Source organism: Myodes glareolus, chromosome 10, assembly GCF_982192425.1.
Source record: "Myodes glareolus chromosome 10, mMyoGla1.1, whole genome shotgun sequence".
NCBI lineage: Eukaryota > Metazoa > Chordata > Mammalia > Rodentia > Cricetidae > Myodes > Myodes glareolus.
Window position 1 is genome coordinate 52942636 of NC_142035.1, and position 18741 is coordinate 52961376.

Here is an 18741-nt window from a genome sequence, read left to right on the forward strand (position 1 = left end):
ATAATTCCTCCCTTTAAGCATTCCCAATTGTCTTACTACTGACAATTGGGAATTGACAACTACTGACGATGTTGATGAAGATGTGAGGCTTATTGCTGCTGCACAGAACAGTAAAAGCCTAGCCGAATTTCAAGGCAATTACCTAGTTTGGTAGCAGCCCTAGAAAGGGGTTCAGGGAGAGCCCGCCAGGAGAGAGAGGGAGAGAGAGACAGACAGAGAGAGAGAGAGAGAGAGAGAGAGAGAGAGAGAGAGAGAGAAATCCAGCCAGTAGGGCAGTGACTCTGGCGGCATGTAGCTCCGGCATATGCTGGTGGCTGTAAAGCCACAGGCAAATGACTTTTTCATGAATTTGTACCCCAAACATTGGGTGCCAAATGCAGCAAGAATAATAAAAACCCAGAGATAGATATTGGGGTTCAAAATGAAGATCAGAAAAGCAAAGCAGCCAACCACTAGAGAGACCTTTTACCTCTACCAAATATTCAGATCAAAGGGGCAAGATCCTGTCTCCAGGAGAGAGACTGTCTCCATAAATCTCAGACTTCACACTCCACTGAGTTTCTGCCCCTTCCCCTTTATATTCCTCTCTCTGCCCAGGCATATCTCTCCTGTCTCCACCTCCCTAGTACTGGGATTAAAGGTTTGTAATCCCAAATACTGGGATCACCTCTGTGTGAGCTCTGTTTCTCTTTTAGACAGGTTCAACCTTGTGTAGGGCAGGCAATGGTTCCTACCTCAGGGCTTGTGGTGAAGGTTAAATGGGATGCTTTCTGCAAAGACCCCAGCACTGAAGGCTGGCGGTGAGAGGCGGGTGCAGTCTTGCCAGCCAGTCATTACTCTGGACCACCAGAGACCGCGGCTCCCATGGCTTCTGTAGAAATCTCCACCAGTTCAAAGCCTGCGATGTGCAACCCTGTTAGAACTTGGCCCAGCTACAAATCTGGAGAGCTCTGGGCCAACTGGATAAATGAATGACTCCGCTGTTCCCAGCCAAAGTGGAGCAACAGGGCAGGGCAGCCCGGAGCAACAAGTGGAGATTGCTGTTGGAGATGTCTTCGTTGAGCGTCGGCCTGCCAGTTATGGAAGGACTGGGGGGAAACTGAGGGTGCAGGAGCAGCTGGAATTTCTTGTTGACTTTTATTGTAGGTGGGTCTTAGAGAGAGCCGCCAGAGGGGAGTTGTGACACTATCTGGGTATCTCTGAAGTGGTTTTAGGATTTTGAATGATTGCCATTTTTTTTTTCTCCAAACTCACATGACGACACCTTGTACCCTCCAGATCCAGGCACTGTTGGCAGGAGATGGGGACTAGACACAACTGTCCTCACAAAGACTCCAATTGCCCTTTACTTAGGTGGAAACCCTGTTTTGTTTGGGGTCAGTACTGGGGCTCGGCCTGAGGGAGCTGAGTGTGAGGCACACTTTGGGGGTCAGTCTCAAGACTATAGAGTCCCCAGTCTGTTTCAGGCTTTTCCCAAACTTCCAGATGCCGTTCAATCAAGTTTTAGTGCTGAGAGGAAGGATTTCTGTCTACCCACTTTCTAGACAGTGAACATACAGGTGCTGTAGAGTAGGTCTGAGTGCCTACCAATTCATTGCTTAAAACTGATCACTGTTGTCTATGCATTCAAAAAAACAGAAGCTATGAAAACTTTTCTATATGTTAGAAAGACAAGATGTGGGTGATGGTTATCTTTTACTCTGTTCTTATTGCTTTGATCTGATTTATGCAAAACACTTAAAACTTAAGAAAAGAAAAACCCGAATCTTGTCATTTGGAGCAAGAACATTTTTTTCAGAAGTGTTATCTCCACCACTTTGGCTATCGAAATGGCATTTCTTATGTTTCCTCCATGGCTGGTGGTGGCAGCTTGCTCAGTGAGTTGCTTAGAGGCTTCAGGGAACCCCAATGATATACCTAGACGGAGGGAGCATTCAGAAATGGATCTGCAGAGTCCGAGTCCTGCTGCTTTACAAAAGACATTTCAGAAAGAAGATAGGTTTGGGGAGCTGCCAAGGAGTCACTGCCTTGAAAATTCTAGGTTGTTTATTCATTTCCAAAAGTTTGTAAAGGCGGGTAAAGAAACATGGAACTAAGAGAGATTTTTCCAGCCAGGTCACATAGCCCTTCCAAACGAAGAGAAACTTCCAGGGATTTGCTGTCCTCACTGTCACAGGAGTGTCCTCTGAAGGACTGAGTCTTGCAACAGCTCATGAAAATACTCTGAAGCCTTTGTGTCTTGGTCACTCTCTATTGATGTGAGCAGGCACCATGCCCAGTATCAAAGAAAGCATTTAATTTGGGATGCATGGTTTCAGAGGGTTGGAGTCCACGGTCATCATGGCAGGCAGGCATAATGCTGTAACACTAGCTGAGAGCTCACATCAGATTCAAACACATGGCAGGGGGTGGAGAAGACAGACAGAGAGAGAGAGAGAGAGAGAGAGAGAGAGAGAGAGAGAATTGTTTGATTCTTTTGAAACTTCAAAGCCAACCCCCAGGAACACACCTCCTAGAACATGGCCACACCTCCTCGTCCTTCCGTGCTGGCTAGTTTTATGTCATCTTGAGACAAGTTACAGTCATCTGAGAGGAGGGAACCTCACCTCAATTGAAAAACAATGAGAAAATTTTCAGAAAATCTGGCTGTAAACAGGCAAAATTATAGGGTATTTTCTTTCTTTCCCCAGTATAATGTGTTTTTGGTTACATATTGGGATTGCATATCATGCGCTCCAATCACACTCACTTCCTGGTTCCCCCAGGTCCACCCTCTATCCTTGTGACCTTCCCCTGCAAAAAAAAAAAAAAAGAACAAACACATGCATGCACACACACACACATGCGCACACACACAAGTCTAATTTGTGCTGTTCATATACTCACTGGAGCAAGGTCAAACCCCTAGTAGCAGCCCCTTAAAGAAAACAGAGTCCTTCCCCACCCCCACCCCTGCCAGAAGCCATCAGCTGTGGAGAGCTACACTTCAGCATCCTTACCACAATTTTGAAGAGTTCTCTTCAATGGTTTCCTGTCTAAGTTGTTACTTTTTGGGGGGAATGGCTATGGGGGTAGAGATTGTCACAAAGGCCTTCTATGTTCCTCTTTCTCAACTGTGAGTCTGCAGTCAATGATACTGCAAAGGTAACTTGCCCTTTGCAACCAGCAGGAGCATGGACCATGGACAACCACATGGTTTCCAGCATTAGCACATGCCAGACCTCAGCATGGTCTCTGGTGGCATTACAGACCACGGACGTCACTTAAACAGCCCTCTGCCACAGCCTGGTCTACAGACATCAGCATGGGTTCAGGCAGCAGCACAGCCCACGAACATCCAAAAGGCCCTTGGTGGTAACATGGGTCATGGACAACACGGTTGTCCAGCTGCAGTAGGACCACGGACCCAGACATTGTCTTCAGCAGCAACATAGGTAAGGCATTTTCTTAGCTAGTGATTGAAGGGTGAGGGCCCAGTCTATTGTGGGTGGGGCTCTTCTGGGTTAGTGGTCCCGGGCTCTGTAAGAAAGCAGGCTGAGAAAAGCCATGGGGAGCAAGCCAGTAAGCAGCATGCCTCCACGGCCTCTGCATCAGCTCCTGCCTCCAACTTCCTGCTCTGGCTTTCTTTAGTGATGAACTGCGATGTAAAAGTGCAAGCCAAACAAGCCTTTTCCTCCCCAACTTGTTTTTGGTTGCACTGTTTCACCACAGCCATAGTAACCCTAACTAAGACACCTTGCCAAATAGTTCCACGACTGGAGACCAAGTTTTCAAACATATGAGCCTGTAGGAGCCATTCCCATTCAAACCACTACCATTCCCTGTCTTAAACCTTGAAAGTTATTTGCTGCTTTTAGTCAGCCTGACCTGAAGAACTCACTGCCATAAAAATGAATGCTCTGATCTAAAATCTACTTCCGTGGCCAATGATTTCCTTTTAAACCTTGGCTCCCTGAACTACATCGCTTGGCTGTTGTTGAGGCTGGCTGCTCTTTGTGTAGCTGACCGTACCATCCACAAAGCTTTCTGCTTTTTATTTTACTCACATACAACTTATAGCTCAAGGGAGTTGAGGGGGATTCCATTAAGACCCACCATTTAGTTAGCTCTACTTCCGGTGACTCTGAGTCAGCTGTGCATGCTAGCTCATGCAGTTATTCAACAAACAGCATTAAGTAACCCTGTTATCAAGGAGTCTACACTCGGAGGAAAAAAAACAATTGCACAGATAATTATACCCAGTATACAAACAATTTCGGGCAGGATGTGGCACAAGTGAGGGGAATTTTAAGGCCGACTCTTTCAGACTTGGCACAAACTGGGGGGAATTTGAGGCTGAGTCCAGGAAAGAGATGGAATAATTTTCAGTCTGGGCGGGGCCAGATAAATAGGAAGCACTGCATGAAGTCAAGGAGATAAGAGAACGTAGTTAACGCAGGCAGTCACCGAGGTTTCTGGACTAAGACACGTGCTCAGAGCTTCTATTAGTAAAGGCCTACTGTGTGCTTGATGGTGATTTAAGCACAGGAATTATCCAGCAACCCAAATACCCAGCAAGCAAAACCCAAAACCTTTGTCTTCATAGAGCTCCCATGGAAACTGATGGTCAATACACCAAACAATAAGATGTAGCGAATCATAGGTAGTGCTGAGAGCCATACGGAAAAGGCCAGGAACAAGAGGCTGTGTTATTTTTGCTGTGGTTTGTTTTGTGGTACTAGGGACTGAACCCAGGACTTTGTGTATGTGTTCTACCATAAACGCCCTCTTTTGACTTTTGTCTTGCAACAGGGTCTTGATAAATTGTTCATGCTAGGTTTCCACCCTGTCCCAGGCAGATTTGAACTTGTAGTCCTCCTTGCTTCAAACTCCCAAGTAGCTGGGATTATAGGCCTGTACCATAGGAGATGGTTTAGAGGTAGTACGGCTTTTAAAATGGCCATCAGAGAGAGCCTATTTCAAAAGTCATCTTCAAGCAGTGGCCTCAAGCAAAGGCTGGAATCACGGGTGTTAAGTGGACTGAGAGTGCTCCAGACAGCAGAAATAGCAAGACCAGAACAGGGACACAGGAGTGAATGCGTGCAGAATGTTTGGGAACTAGACTGGAGGTCAGTCTGCTTGAGTCAAATGGGGGAGGGAGGGAGGGAGGTATGGTGAGCCTTTTTAGAGATGCCCGCCTGATCTGAGATTTATGGTTTATTCTGTCTGATTGCCAGATGGCTTGCCTCAGAGGCTGTCTCCTAGTTGTAAAAATGCCTCCCATGGGGCTAGGGGTATAGATCAATGCCAGAGTGCTTGCTCTCCACGCCCAGGGTTCACAACCTGGTACCTTTTACTCTTATATATTCTTAGTTTGTATGTGTGGAGTGTGTGGTGTGTGTTTGTGTTTGTGCGTGTGTGTGTGTGTATGTGTGTATATGTGTGTGTATGTGTGGGTGGTGTGTCTGTGTATGTGTGGGGGGTGTGGGGGGTATGGTGTGTGTGAGTGTGTGTTTGTGTGTGTGGTGTGTGTGTGTGTGTGAGTGTGTGTATGTGTGTGTGTATGTGGTGTGTGTGTGTGTGTTGGTTCTTCTGCTGCAGGTTCAGGGCTGGAACTCAAGGTCAGGCTTGGGAAATACTTCCGGCTTCGGAGTAGTTTGGAGGTAGCCACGTGGGGCTGAGCAACCCTGCCTGCACCCTTGCCTGCACATGCTCAGACCAGCAGAATGGCATTAACCAATCAGGACAGCGTTCAAGCTGCTCCACCGTTTAAAAGCAGATGCCTCGGGACCCTACTTCCTCTCTCTAAGCTTTCTCTCGTCCCTGCTCTATCGTCCCTTCCCCCAATTTTCCTCAAGGGAATGCTCCAAATAAAGATGTGACCAGAGAAGGAATTCTCGTTTTTGGTGGCGTTCATTCCTGCGGGACAGGATGGCCCCCCGCAACTGGTGCTCGAAACTCCGGGACGCTGAGGGACCCTGACAACTACGCCGGGGGACCCTGAGAAAGCCCGGGAGAAAAAGCCAAGATCAGACACCAGCACAGAGAGCCTTGAATTTCAGAACTCTGAGAACATGGAGCGGTGAGTGACGTCGGTTGAAATCCCCAGAAAGGGGAGGAAAAGAAATGTAAAAAGGAATTTCAAAGGATAGGCCTAAATAGAAAAGAAAATACAAAAAAAAAATCAAAGTTAAGGTATCTGAAAGAAGGTACAAAAAGCAACGGGGAAGAAAAATCCCTTAAGTTCAGTGCAGGTGGAGCTGAGAAAAAGCGAGGTTTACGGTTGGGAGATCCGCGGCTTCCTCCGTGCATACTCGCTGATAGAGACTGGAGGCAACAGTCTCGTAGGGAGGCAAACTTGATCACTGCCTTCCCTATTCTTAAAGAGCCACAGAGCTTTTGGAGGTGATTTTCGCCTAATTTTGATAAGAGAGCTCAGTCTCTGGCTCTCACGTACAAAAAACTTTAATTTTTTGACTGAGAAAGACAAGCTGCTTGATCGTGCTGAGAGTGCTGGCGGCAGCCGGCCCGCCTTTGAGCGGTAATGCCTGATTAGAAACACGGAAGTGGGCCAGGCACGGTGGTGCACACCTGTAATCCCAGCTACTCAGGAGGGAGACGCAAAATTGCACTCTCCAGTGCTAGCTCGTTCGGGAGGCATGGCCATGCTAACCAGTTGCTGGCGGGAAATTTGCTGGAGTCAGAGGCTATATGTCCCGGCCTTCTGGCGGGGCTATGGTTTTTGGAGGACTTTTTCAGCACCTGAGCGGACTCGCCTGACTGAGGCGGAAGCTGCGTGGTGAGCAGCGGCGCCATAGAAGGCAAAGAGGAGCTGAATCGGCTCTGCGGAAAAACTGTGTTTCCATAGCATCATGGGCGGGCGGAGATGAGTTCCCAGAGAACGGGGCTCCGCGCGCGGGCAGACCGGGCCCTCCACGGGTGGGCGGATGCCCCCCCTCGCCGGAGCTTGAAAAAGACTCACAGCCGGCGGTGCGAGTTCATTGCCTGAGGTGAAACGGCGAGCCCGCGCACGGCCCGGGGCGGAGCCATGCCTTTGGGCCATGCGGAACGCGCCATTATGGGCTTCAGAGGCGGAGCTGTGGCAGCCGCCGCTGTCCGCTGCTGCCGCCGCCCTCAGCCAAGGTCGCCAAGAATTTAGTCAGATAAAAACATTTGTCGCCAAGAATTTAGTCAGATAAAAACATTTATCCCCCAAACATCGCCCCTTTGTCAGCAGGAAGTAGCCAGATGATCGACGTCCATTCTCCCTCAAAGAACTGGTCCTAATTATCATAATAAAGGCGCGTCAACCTGGTTATCATTACCTATTGCCCCTGGCAACGGATGAAATAAACAATGTTACCTAGAGGTTTTTCCATCTAAATAGGGGAGCTGGAGAGATGGCTCAGCGGTTAAGGGCATTGCCTGCCCTTCCAAAGGTTATGAGTTCAATTCCCAATGACAACTGCTTTGGTTTTTAAACAATAGAGGGGGACTACACTACCAGTGACAGCTTCCCCCAGAGAAAGGATTTCTCTTGCATTCTTTACACTTAATTTTTAATTCAAAATTTTGCTGGTACAGGCAAACAAGATTTGCTCTTTAAAACGGAGACATGCAAGTCTCAACCAGCCTACTTCCAGTACTGATTGTGCTGAATTTTTACACTGAGAGTTTTTAGTACTCTTAAATGTTAATTTGGGAGGAGAGTTTTGTTTATGTTTTTCTAGGAATGCTGACATACATCTGGATGCCAGCGAGACCGACCAGAGAGATAAAGAAGACGACCCAGTGGATGCTGAGTGTCCTGCTGTGGAAGATTCGTGCGGAGACAGCAGAGATGACCTTCTGGGCGGTGCCAAGAGCAGCTGTTTCACACCATCGACTTGAGCAACACCCTGTGCAACCTCTTATCTCTGACTCTATTTTGCCTTTTCCTTCCTTAGGAATGGGTGGGAGCAGAGATATCCTTGGCATGCTGCGTCTAGGTGGGGACCAGATTGGAAAATAGTTTTGCCTTATTGCTCTTAAAGACAATAATTAGGGGGAGATGTTGGGAGCCACCTGGAGGCACAGGTGGTCCTGCAGTTTGGAGGTAGCCACGTGGGGCTGAGCAACCCTGCCTGCACCCTTGCCTGCACATGCTCAGACCAGCAGAATGGCATTAACCAATCAGGACAGCGTTCAAGCTGCTCCACCGTTTAAAAGCAGATGCCTCGGGACCCTACTTCCTCTCTCTAAGCTTTCTCTCGTCCCTGCTCTATCGTCCCTTCCCCCAATTTTCCTCAAGGGAATGCTCCAAATAAAGATGTGACCAGAGAAGGAATTCTCGTTTTTGGTGGCGTTCATTCCTGCGGGACAGGATGGCCCCCCGCATTTGCTGTGGTTTGTTTTGTGGTACTAGGGACTGAACCCAGGACTTTGTGTATGTGTTCTACCATAAACGCCCTCTTTTGACTTTTGTCTTGCAACAGGGTCTTGATAAATTGTTCATGCTAGGTTTCCACCCTGTCCCAGGCAGATTTGAACTTGTAGTCCTCCTTGCTTCAAACTCCCAAGTAGCTGGGATTATAGGCCTGTACCATAGGAGATGGTTTAGAGGTAGTACGGCTTTTAAAATGGCCATCAGAGAGAGCCTATTTCAAAAGTCATCTTCAAGCAGTGGCCTCAAGCAAAGGCTGGAATCACGGGTGTTAAGTGGACTGAGAGTGCTCCAGACAGCAGAAATAGCAAGACCAGAACAGGGACACAGGAGTGAATGCGTGCAGAATGTTTGGGAACTAGACTGGAGGTCAGTCTGCTTGAGTCAAATGGGGGAGGGAGGGAGGGAGGTATGGTGAGCCTTTTTAGAGATGCCCGCCTGATCTGAGATTTATGGTTTATTCTGTCTGATTGCCAGATGGCTTGCCTCAGAGGCTGTCTCCTAGTTGTAAAAATGCCTCCCATGGGGCTAGGGGTATAGATCAATGCCAGAGTGCTTGCTCTCCACGCCCAGGGTTCACAACCTGGTACCTTTTACTCTTATATATTCTTAGTTTGTATGTGTGGAGTGTGTGGTGTGTGTTTGTGTTTGTGCGTGTGTGTGTGTGTATGTGTGTATATGTGTGTGTATGTGTGGGTGGTGTGTCTGTGTATGTGTGGGGGGTGTGGGGGGTATGGTGTGTGTGAGTGTGTGTTTGTGTGTGTGGTGTGTGTGTGTGTGTGAGTGTGTGTATGTGTGTGTGTATGTGGTGTGTGTGTGTGTGTTGGTTCTTCTGCTGCAGGTTCAGGGCTGGAACTCAAGGTCAGGCTTGGGAAATACTTCCGGCTTCGGAGTAGTCGCAGCAGACTTAACATTTTTAACAGTGAAACTGTAAAGTAATAAACCAGTTCTTGAACAAACATCCAGATTGGCTTCCAGGTCTTTGAAGTACTAATTCTGATATTTAGCCCTTCAACTTTATGGCAAATACAAGTTTAGAAAGCTTTTTAAAAAAATACTCTGAGTGTGTGTGCGCGCACACACACACACACACACACACACACACACACACACGGTACAGATGGTGGGATTTAGGGATGGAACCCAGAACTTCGTGCATGCTAAGCAAGCTCTCTGACCACTGAAATTTGCCCCTATCCCAAGCAACATTTTTGCTTTAAGCTCACATTCTTTACCATAGACCACATAGACCTGGCTTGGTCTGGCCTCTGGTTCCTTTGGTATTCTCCCCTTCTCCCCATTCATTCTCTATTTACACTGCTTTCCTTTCTGTTTCTCCAGCGTGTATTTTTCTTCTTTTTGGCTCCTTCATTGTCCTTTCTTTTTTGTGTTATCCATATCTCAGGTCAGATATCATCTCCACAGAGGTCAAACCATCTAGAAGGTTCCATCTCCTTCTCTAGCTGAAGTTGCCACATTGACTTTATCTCCTTCCCAGTATTCCTCCTTATCATTGTGCCCCTTTAAAAAGTTATGCCGATTGTTTGCCTCCCAGATGAGCCAGTAAATTCTTCTAGAGCACAAACAGTATCTCATTTACTCTTGCATTCTCACTACCTTGTCCAGTGTCTCCCATATGGTATGCAAAAGAATTTGCTAACTAAATCACCATGTACTGTTATATTCAAGAGCAGTCCTTAGCAGACAGCACCTTAGCTGCCTGGTGTTTCTACCCCAAAGCCAAGGACTTGTCTGCATGGCTCGCCTCCAGGCTGTGGTGGTGGTGGTGGTGGCGGCGGGAAGGGGGGGGGGATAGGACACACAAGGAAATGCGGCTTTGGAGAGGCCTGCTACTTAACTTCCACCTCCCCGCAGGAGAGAAGAGAAGCTACTCCTACCGTCCAGTCAACAGAGAGCAGTTTTTAGGAAAATATGAGGAGATTTGGACAGCATCTCCCGAAGTTGGAGAGAATCCAGGGACTTTACCAAGACCTCCAAGTTCCTAGGAAAGAGAAGATTTTTGTGGGCACAGAAAACACTGTGGACAAAGCTTCATCTTGTACTAACTGTAGATCTGTGGGTGTACCCACTTTCCCCAGAGGTCAGGCATTTGTTTTGATATATACCAAGAAAAAAAAAAAAGGTAAAGCTGGATGAACATCCATAGGATAAGAAAGTAACAAATGCCCTAGAGTTTGGTGGGAGGAAATTCTGCCCAAAGCTGCTTAAAAAGGGGTTCCATCTCAAAAAGGCTGCCCGCCTGAGTCCCTAGGGCATCAGTTGAGAGGATCGATTCCCAAGAAGCTTATGACCTTTGCCTCTAAATACTTCCTGAGCACTTGTAAGATCCTGGGCATTGGTATAGATGGTGAAAACACTGCCGTGTGTGAGGGAAACACTTGATAGGAATAGAGAAGTTTTAAATTGGAGACGACGAGAGTGTTTTATACCTTTATAAAGATTCATTTACAATGGTGTATGCATGTGTTAAAACTAGATTTGGTTGCATCTTCATCTCTTTTGTTGTAAAATTTACATCTGATGACATGCACACATCTTTAAAAATACTTTAGTTTAGTATTTTCAATTAAAACATTCTCTTTTTACATTTTGATCATGTTTCCCTTCCCCCAACTCCTCCCCATCCTCCCCACCTCCCTACATATTCAACTTTATGTTCTCCATCTCGCTTTCAAAGAAAAAAAGAGACAAACACACACTAAAATCAACAAACCAAGAAACAAACACAAATCCACAAAAGAAAAATCAAAACTAATAAGCAAAAGACCAAAAAAGACAAAAAAAAAGTCAAAACAAAAGAAAATGAAGCACAAAGCAATATATCACTGAGTTTGTTTTGTGTTGGCATGCACTCCTAGGCATGCACAAATCTTAAATATGTTTTTACATTGCATTTTATTTCAAGGAGAAAACAAAAGCTAGGCACCAAATTTACCGTAACTGTAATTGTAGCTGTAATATATCTCTCCTTCCTTTCCTTGTCTGTCTCTACTTCCATAGGAGTCCAATTTCTTCCAGGGGTTTGTATATCCAGCACCAATGAAACTCTGTGAAGGGCTTGTTCCTCTCTTTCTCTCTCTCTCTCTCTCTCTCTCTCTCTCTCTCTCTCTCTCTGTCTCTCTCTCTCTCTCTCCTGTTTGTGTGTGTTTGTACGTGTGTGTGTGTTGATGCCTTGCTAGGGGTTGAACCCTGGCCCTTGTGCATGCTAGGCATGCAGCCTACACCTAACTATATCCTTAGCAACCCATCCCCCCTTATTCTTGATTTTGAGCTAGAATACAAGTTCTAGGCTAGCCTTTGACTCACTGTCTCATCCAGGCAGCCCCGAGCTTGCATTCTCCCTACCAAGCAGCTAGAACAGCAACCTCTTCTCTATTATAGGGTTTGCTTGATCTTTAGAGAATTTGTTCTTCCAGATCCTCTGGTTTCCATCCCCACCTCTACTGGATTTCTTTGTCAAGATACTTTTCCTTTGGGGTTACTTGCTGTGTGTGTGTGTTTTGCCCATTAGACAAATATGGCCTTTGCCCCCACCATGTCTCGTTAACTGTTGTACCTCCAGTGATTAACACTGTACTTGGCACGCTGACTATGTTAACACTTGTTGCTAAATAAAATAATTCATTTGTAGTACCTGTAAAATAGTTCTTTAGATTTCTTTGTTTTCTTCATAGATTTAATATTTTTTAATAGCCATAGTCATCCATTTTGGGATTCCATTAAATTAATATGACACGGTGATACTTCTTGTTTCTAGAATCCTTATAATTTGTATAAATATTGGATTTAGGAGATTCTCAACCAGAGCAATTTCAATCACAAAAATCACATAATGTGGAAAAATATTTGGAGATTCTGTATTTAAATTTCCTCTTACAGAGCCCCTCTTACAGAGCCCCTCTTACAGAGGGGAAAGCCTCAAATACTACATAGTACGTTTATGACTTTTTACTCAGGTGGGGGCATCTTGCAGCTAAAGACCACCAGAAGGGACACGGTTCATTTCATCTTTCTGTAGGAACGGAGGATGAACATCTGCTAGCTTATGTAACTACCCTGTATAAATAGCTTCAGTTTGTGGAATAACCTTAAATTCCTTCTGCACTCACTGAATCCTGAACAAGAATGTGTAATAGACTCTAAAGGGTCTAACATGACACGGCTTGTACATTTCTAACACAATCATGTGTGTAATTTAAATAAAAGTGTGTATATGGTAGAATAGTAAAACAAGTCTCCATGCATGAGCATAAATGTTTCTCCATCATGTTGTGTGCATACTAGCCTTCATATGGCTTGTTGACATAATATAGCCTTTTTAGGTTGGAAAATGTACAGCATCCACACTAGAACACTTAGGACCTTCATTGACCAGCCCCTCCTTGGAGGCTTCAAGTTAAACCAGACTAAAAAACTGGACTAGCCAAAAAGGCAGTTTCCAGGCTTGACTAACATGAAGCGTGATGACAAAGCAAATTTCTTAGACTTCTCTCTCCCTCTTCCAGACATTGATCCCTTCACCAGTGACCTAACATGAGCCAACCCTACACTCTTTCTTCACTGGAGTATGTATAATTCAGCCGATTCATCTTATCAAGCCAGAACTCTTCTGGAGAGCTTGTGCGTGCTGGAGGCTGTGCCTAACTCCCCAGAGGGAATCTAACAGTAGCGTCCAGTTTCAAGGCTGGCTCCGTCTTTAAGGAGCTGATGATCTGAAGATTAAAGAAACAATCCATAAGCATTGGCGGAGGACAGCAGAATAAATAATCGCTTCTTGGGTAGTTATGTAGATTCTAGGTACAAATAGGGTTTGAGTTGGGCAAAATCAACCTGGAATTAGGGCTAGACGTTGAGTCTGAACCTGAACAATACATTAATTAGTCATTATTTATGAAGCTTTAAAACAGGGTTTCCTTCCCATGGTAACTCTGTGTATGCAATTTATTTGTGCACTTTTCTGAGCGCAAGATTGTTTTCATTCTTTTAGAGTCCTGGCAGGATCACATGATTTTCGTGCAGCTACAAGCTCTTCCAACATCCCGAGTCAGTTTCTGGCTCCTGAAAACACTCCGAGGTCCCAGCAAACTGAATAGAGGCGTCCTGGGTTCCAGGAGGCCCAACTCTCCTAGTTGAACAATCCTGGCAGGAGAGCAACTGGAGGCTCCCAACCCAGCTGTGCCCCTGGCCTTGGTCGTCAACCAGCCGTCCCCCGTTGGGTTGCTTCCCGGCCGTCCCCGCCCCTGCGCACCTCCATTTCCTACTGCGCCTCCGCCCTTTCGGCCCCGCTCGGCTTCCGTCCCAGATGATCCCTCCCCGGGGCGGCCACCGCCTCCACCGCCGCGAGCTGGAGCCGCCTCCCGGGCCAGTGGCGTAGCCGAGTCGGCGTCCAGCCGGCGGTGCGGAGAGAACGGGACCCGGCAGGACCGAGCGGGGGGGCCATGGAGAAAGCGGCCCGCGGCTCCGCGCACACCGACTAGAGCCGGCGTCCGCCGCCGGCGCCATGGACCGAGCGCCGGCCGAGCAGGTACGCGAGTGCCCGGGCTGCTCTCGGGCCTCCGGGGCGGGCCAGGCCGTCTCGGTCGGAAGGCCCGGGGAGGTGGACCGGAGTCGGTCTGTGCTCAGCGGCGACAAACGTTGCCCTTGCTACGGTCTGGAGTGTATTCCTTTTATGAAGAGACTACCGCGGCTTACTCCGTGTTTTTAGCTAGTTATTTTGCAAATAATTATCCTTTTTAAATGGAGCAGGAGTTCATTTTTGAGTCCGTTTTCGTATTAGCACAGTAGTTCCGTTAGTAGTCTCTTTAGTTTTTGATTGCATCGAATTCTTGCTGGTAAGTGCCGGGAGGAAGGGCTAGTGACAATGTGAAAAATAACTTAAAAAGATCGTGTCGTGCTTCCTCTTCCCCTCAGTATCTTACAGCTTCTCTTAAAGCGACTTAATTTGATTCCGATTTCTGTTTCCTGTCGATTCTCCTCTTCCAAAGCCTTGATCAGTCACGTAGTTGAAGGGAGGAGAAACGCTAGTGACTTGCCTGTAAGTTCTGCAAATAGTTAATTAACTCGAATAAACGAGACGCCATCTCCCAAATTCCTGTCTGTGTTTGTGTGTAGTTAATGACAGTTTTGATTTTGAATCACACTCTTTCCAAACCAAAACACAGCTTTCTAGTTTTGTATAGGCTTTGTCGATTCTGTTTTTGAGACTTGCCCTATTGTCAGTTCTATCCCAGATCTCCTAGGGGCGATCTTCCTGCCTCAGCACTTTCCACAGGGCCTTGCCACACGGACTTGAATTTACAAAGGAAAGACAAGCTTCCTGAGAATACAAGTCTGTGTTTATTAAGGAACACACAGTATCAGGAAAATTGGTGCCGGGCTTCTTGGTAAATACACAAGAGTATTCTGTTACAGCTTGTTGTAACATTTAATCAGGGCATTATTTTTGAAAGTAATTCCGAAAAAAAAAAAATCAGAGATTTCAAACTTGGACAAGAGGAAAGGAAGTTTCCTTGCATGTGGGTCTCTAATGAAAGGGTGGACATTCTGATCCTTCGTGGACACTCAAGAGCCAGTAATGCATATGTATGCTCACAGCTCCTTTCATCTTAGAGGAAATGTAATTACCTATTTCGATGGTAACATTTAGCATAGCTCTCGACATGTGATTATCCCGAGAGCAAGTGCACTGGCTGTTTAGAGAGCATCCTCCTCCGTCATCCCACAAAAACACCATCCACTAAACCTCTGGAAAGCCGGAAGAAAGCCGTGCAAAATTCTTTTCTCTCGAAAGCGTTTTTTCCCCTCCAGTACCTCTTGCCTCAGCCTAGCATGTAGTGAGAGAACTGCTGAGCAGCGTTTAGAGGGGGAAAGAAGCATTCGTGTCAAATTCCCATCACCCTCCAAATGTTGTGGTTTTCTCCGTTTAAACCATTGCGGCTTATATTCAGAATTTCTGAAAATGCCCACAGCCTTAGTACTTAGAAGTTTGCATAAGTTTGTTTTTATTTTTTAATTGTACTCAGTAATAGACATGTTGCATTTCAAGTTAACCTAATTAACAAACCCTCGGAGGACTGCACAAGGGTAACTTAAATCTAAACACTTGTGTCTGAAGGCATTCGTGCCATAGACTTTCAAAATTGCCATTTGCACAAGCTTATTTTGTGAAAAGGTAAGCCTTGTTTGTATATGTCCTGAGAAGTAAGCCATTGGTAATTAGTGCTAGATGTTTAGTCCTAACTGTAATAACAACCGACCTCATCTTACAACCGGGAGAGCCTCTCAGGAGTATTCTCTCTTATTTTTAAGTCAAAACAAGTAGCTCGGTTTTAGCTGCCAGAGTTAGCTGTTACAGGAGCAGTTATACTTGGCATGATGCATCTTCGTGTGTGTGTGTGTGTGTGTGCGCGCGCGCGTGCGCGCGTTGCAGAGTTGGGGAAGTAAATTGCATAGTGTGCATATAGAGGTCAGAGGTCAGGGTTGGGCAGATAATCTTTCTCAGTTGTTCTTCACCTTACTTTCTGTGACGGGTCTTCCTAAACCCGGAGCTCACTGATGCAGCTAGACTGGCTGGTCAGCAAGTCCCGAGGATCCTCCTGTGTTTGCTGGTCAGCACTGGGATCACAGGCTCCTGTCTGCGCTAGGTTTCTCCCTGAGTCTGGGGATCTAAACTCAAGTACTCATTCTCTCACTATAAGCACTTTAGTGACCAGGCCATCTCCATGGCCTCTTTTCTAATAATAATAATAATAAAGTAAATCTGTGTAAAGGGATGTGAAGAATAAATCATGGGATTCATTTGTTTATAAAGATTCATTGTCTATTCCTAGGAAATCTAGGAGTTTCGGAATTTTTAAATAAATAGTGAGCGTAGGAGTGACAGGACACTTGAGGTTCGCAAACTGTCTTATATTGTCTCAGTACTCTAATGTCATCTTTAGTACATTAGTACAGTCTTCTAAAAGGATCTGTAAAAAATCTCTGCTTATTTGCCTCTTTCACGCCTAAAACAAACGCTGTGAATGCCATGACTTTGTGGTTCTGTCACAAATAAGATTATAAACCCGACTGGTGAGACGGCTCAGTTGCTGAGAGCACTTGCCACCAAGTCTGATGAAGGAAAGGAACTAGCTCCTGAAAGCTGTCTTTCCCACACCCGATATACACACATGGACATAAAATAATATAATAAAAATATACAGTTGTTTTAACTGTTGAACTAATACCAGCACTCCAAACTAAATGTGTAATCAGTTTTCCACATCTGCAGGCTCCAGCCTTTGAGACAACCAACTGGATCAGAAATAGTTCAGGGGAAAAGCTGAATCTGTACTAAACATGGGCAGGCTTGTGTGCTTGCTGTGCCCTACATAACACAGTGTAAGAGATAGATACTTACACAGCCCTGGACTTTGGTAGTTGTAAGTAGTAGAGAGATGGGTAAAGAATACACTGGAGGGCATGAGTGGCCTGGGTGTAAATACCACTCCCCCTACAGCAGCTAAGCATCCATGCCAGGTCTGTATGAATGTCTGGTACCCTGTCCTGGACACTGAGGGACAACTGTATTTTATGTGTTACTGTAAAACCTTTATTATCTAGCCACACAACTGACGTTTTTCATAGGAAGTTCACAAGTATACTGTGTGTGCGTGCACACATGCACGTATACACACAAACATGCACACACATGCATATTTTTGATTTTTTTTTTTTTGAGACAGGATTTCTCTGTGTACCTTTGGCTGTCCTGAAACTCACTCTGTAGATCAGGCTGGCCTTGAACTCACTGAAATCCTCCTATCTCTGCCTCCCAAGTACTAGGGTTAAAGCCATGTGCCGCCACTGCCAGGCTAAATAATACTCTTAGGGAGTGTGTTCATTTAGAGAAAACATTTGGAAATTTAAAAAGGTATTTTCAAGTCTTTATGTCAAAAACAAAATTTGAAAAAAAAACCCAACAGAATGACAGGTCATTAGAAAAATATTAACTAAATATCAAAGGTCAAAGACAAAAACTAGAATGCTAGGCTGTTAGGAAAGTATAACTACATATCACAAGTGGAACCTGTGAAATATGACTGAAGTGCTCTGAGACAGATGTGCAGTTTTGAATTCTCTCTGTGTTACAAAGTTTAAAAGGAAAATAAAATTATCCACCCAAGGCAAGACGTGGTGGGAGAAACTTTAAATAAAGCAAAAACGAAAATAATGTAAAAGCAGAAGCTAATAAATTAGATATATGAAAATTAATATTACATGTAAAATGGTGACTTCCGGCTTTCCTAGTCCTGTGGAAGATGTGTGGGTCAGGAGCCAGTGGTTACTCTGTAAGTCCCTGCTGTTTTCCTCCCTGTGCTCCAGAGTCTAGAGCACTGACTGCTGCAGTCTGCTTGGCAAGTGGTTTCCGTTGAGACGGTGCAGCCAGCAGGTGTCTGCTTCATTCATGTCCCCTAGATGGCACTTATTTTATCTGTGCCGGGGGTGTGAAAAGCACCTTAGTGTTTGATGCATTTCACCTTAACATAGAATGTGGAGGCTTCCTTCGTCCCTTCTGGGGGTGTGCGGCACACACTCTGAAGTTTGACTGTGGGAGAATGTCTCATTATGTTCTCTTCAGTTTTGATTTTAGGTGGGTGTCACTTTTCTGTTGCTTAATCTGGGAGATTATTTGCATTCTCCTGGAGGCTTCTCTGAGGAGTTGAAAATGCATTCTCTGCTACGATGTGCTTTTGAGTGCTCCGTGCCTGTGTCCTGCTCATCTTGGGGCGATGACTTTGAGAGCTTGTGCTGGTGTGGTGATCATCTAGGCTCTGTAATCCCAGGGGGTCACCAGTGAGCTCTCATAAGGAGACTTTACCCTTTTATGTTATGATAATATCTTTGCTTTTCTAGATTATTTGTATAAATGTCATTATTGGCATTTGCTTTAATATGTACAAAATTCAAAATGAGTGAAATGCATAAGTATTTTCACAGACAGAATTACTCAGATTTTTAATTAATTTAGGAAATTGTGAAATAATTTATGAAAGATAGTTTTGCCACTGAGTTGGGTTTTTGAAGCAGACACAGCAGTGGTTATACTGTTACTGTTACTTTATGTTTTTATGTATATGATTGTTTTATGTATATGATTATTTTATGTATATGATTGTTTTATGTATATGATTGTTTTGGCTGCATGCGTGTGTGTGCACATGTGCATGCCTGGTTCCTGTGGGGACCAGAAGAGGGCATTGGATCCCTCAGAGCTGGAGTTAGACAAGCCTCCATGTAGGGGCTGAGAATCCAGTCTGGGTCTTCTAGAAGAGCAGTCA

General features: G+C 45.5%; 1 protein-coding gene and 1 pseudogene across 1 annotated transcript in view; both read left to right on the top strand.

Annotated features, from left to right (window-relative positions):
* Positions 1–6818: 6818 nt before the first annotated feature.
* Positions 6819–6996, top strand: LOC148120649 (Nuclear RNase P; annotated as a pseudogene).
* Positions 6997–13778: 6782 nt separating this feature from the next.
* The window catches only part of Secisbp2l (SECIS binding protein 2 like), a 48411-nt gene continuing 43448 nt past the window's right edge, over positions 13779–18741 (top strand). Inside the window, exon 1 of the mRNA XM_048460089.3 lies at positions 13779–13946. Coding sequence (XP_048316046.2) covers positions 13923–13946 — 24 coding nt within the window. The 5' untranslated portion in view covers positions 13779–13922. The remainder of the gene's footprint in view (positions 13947–18741) is intronic.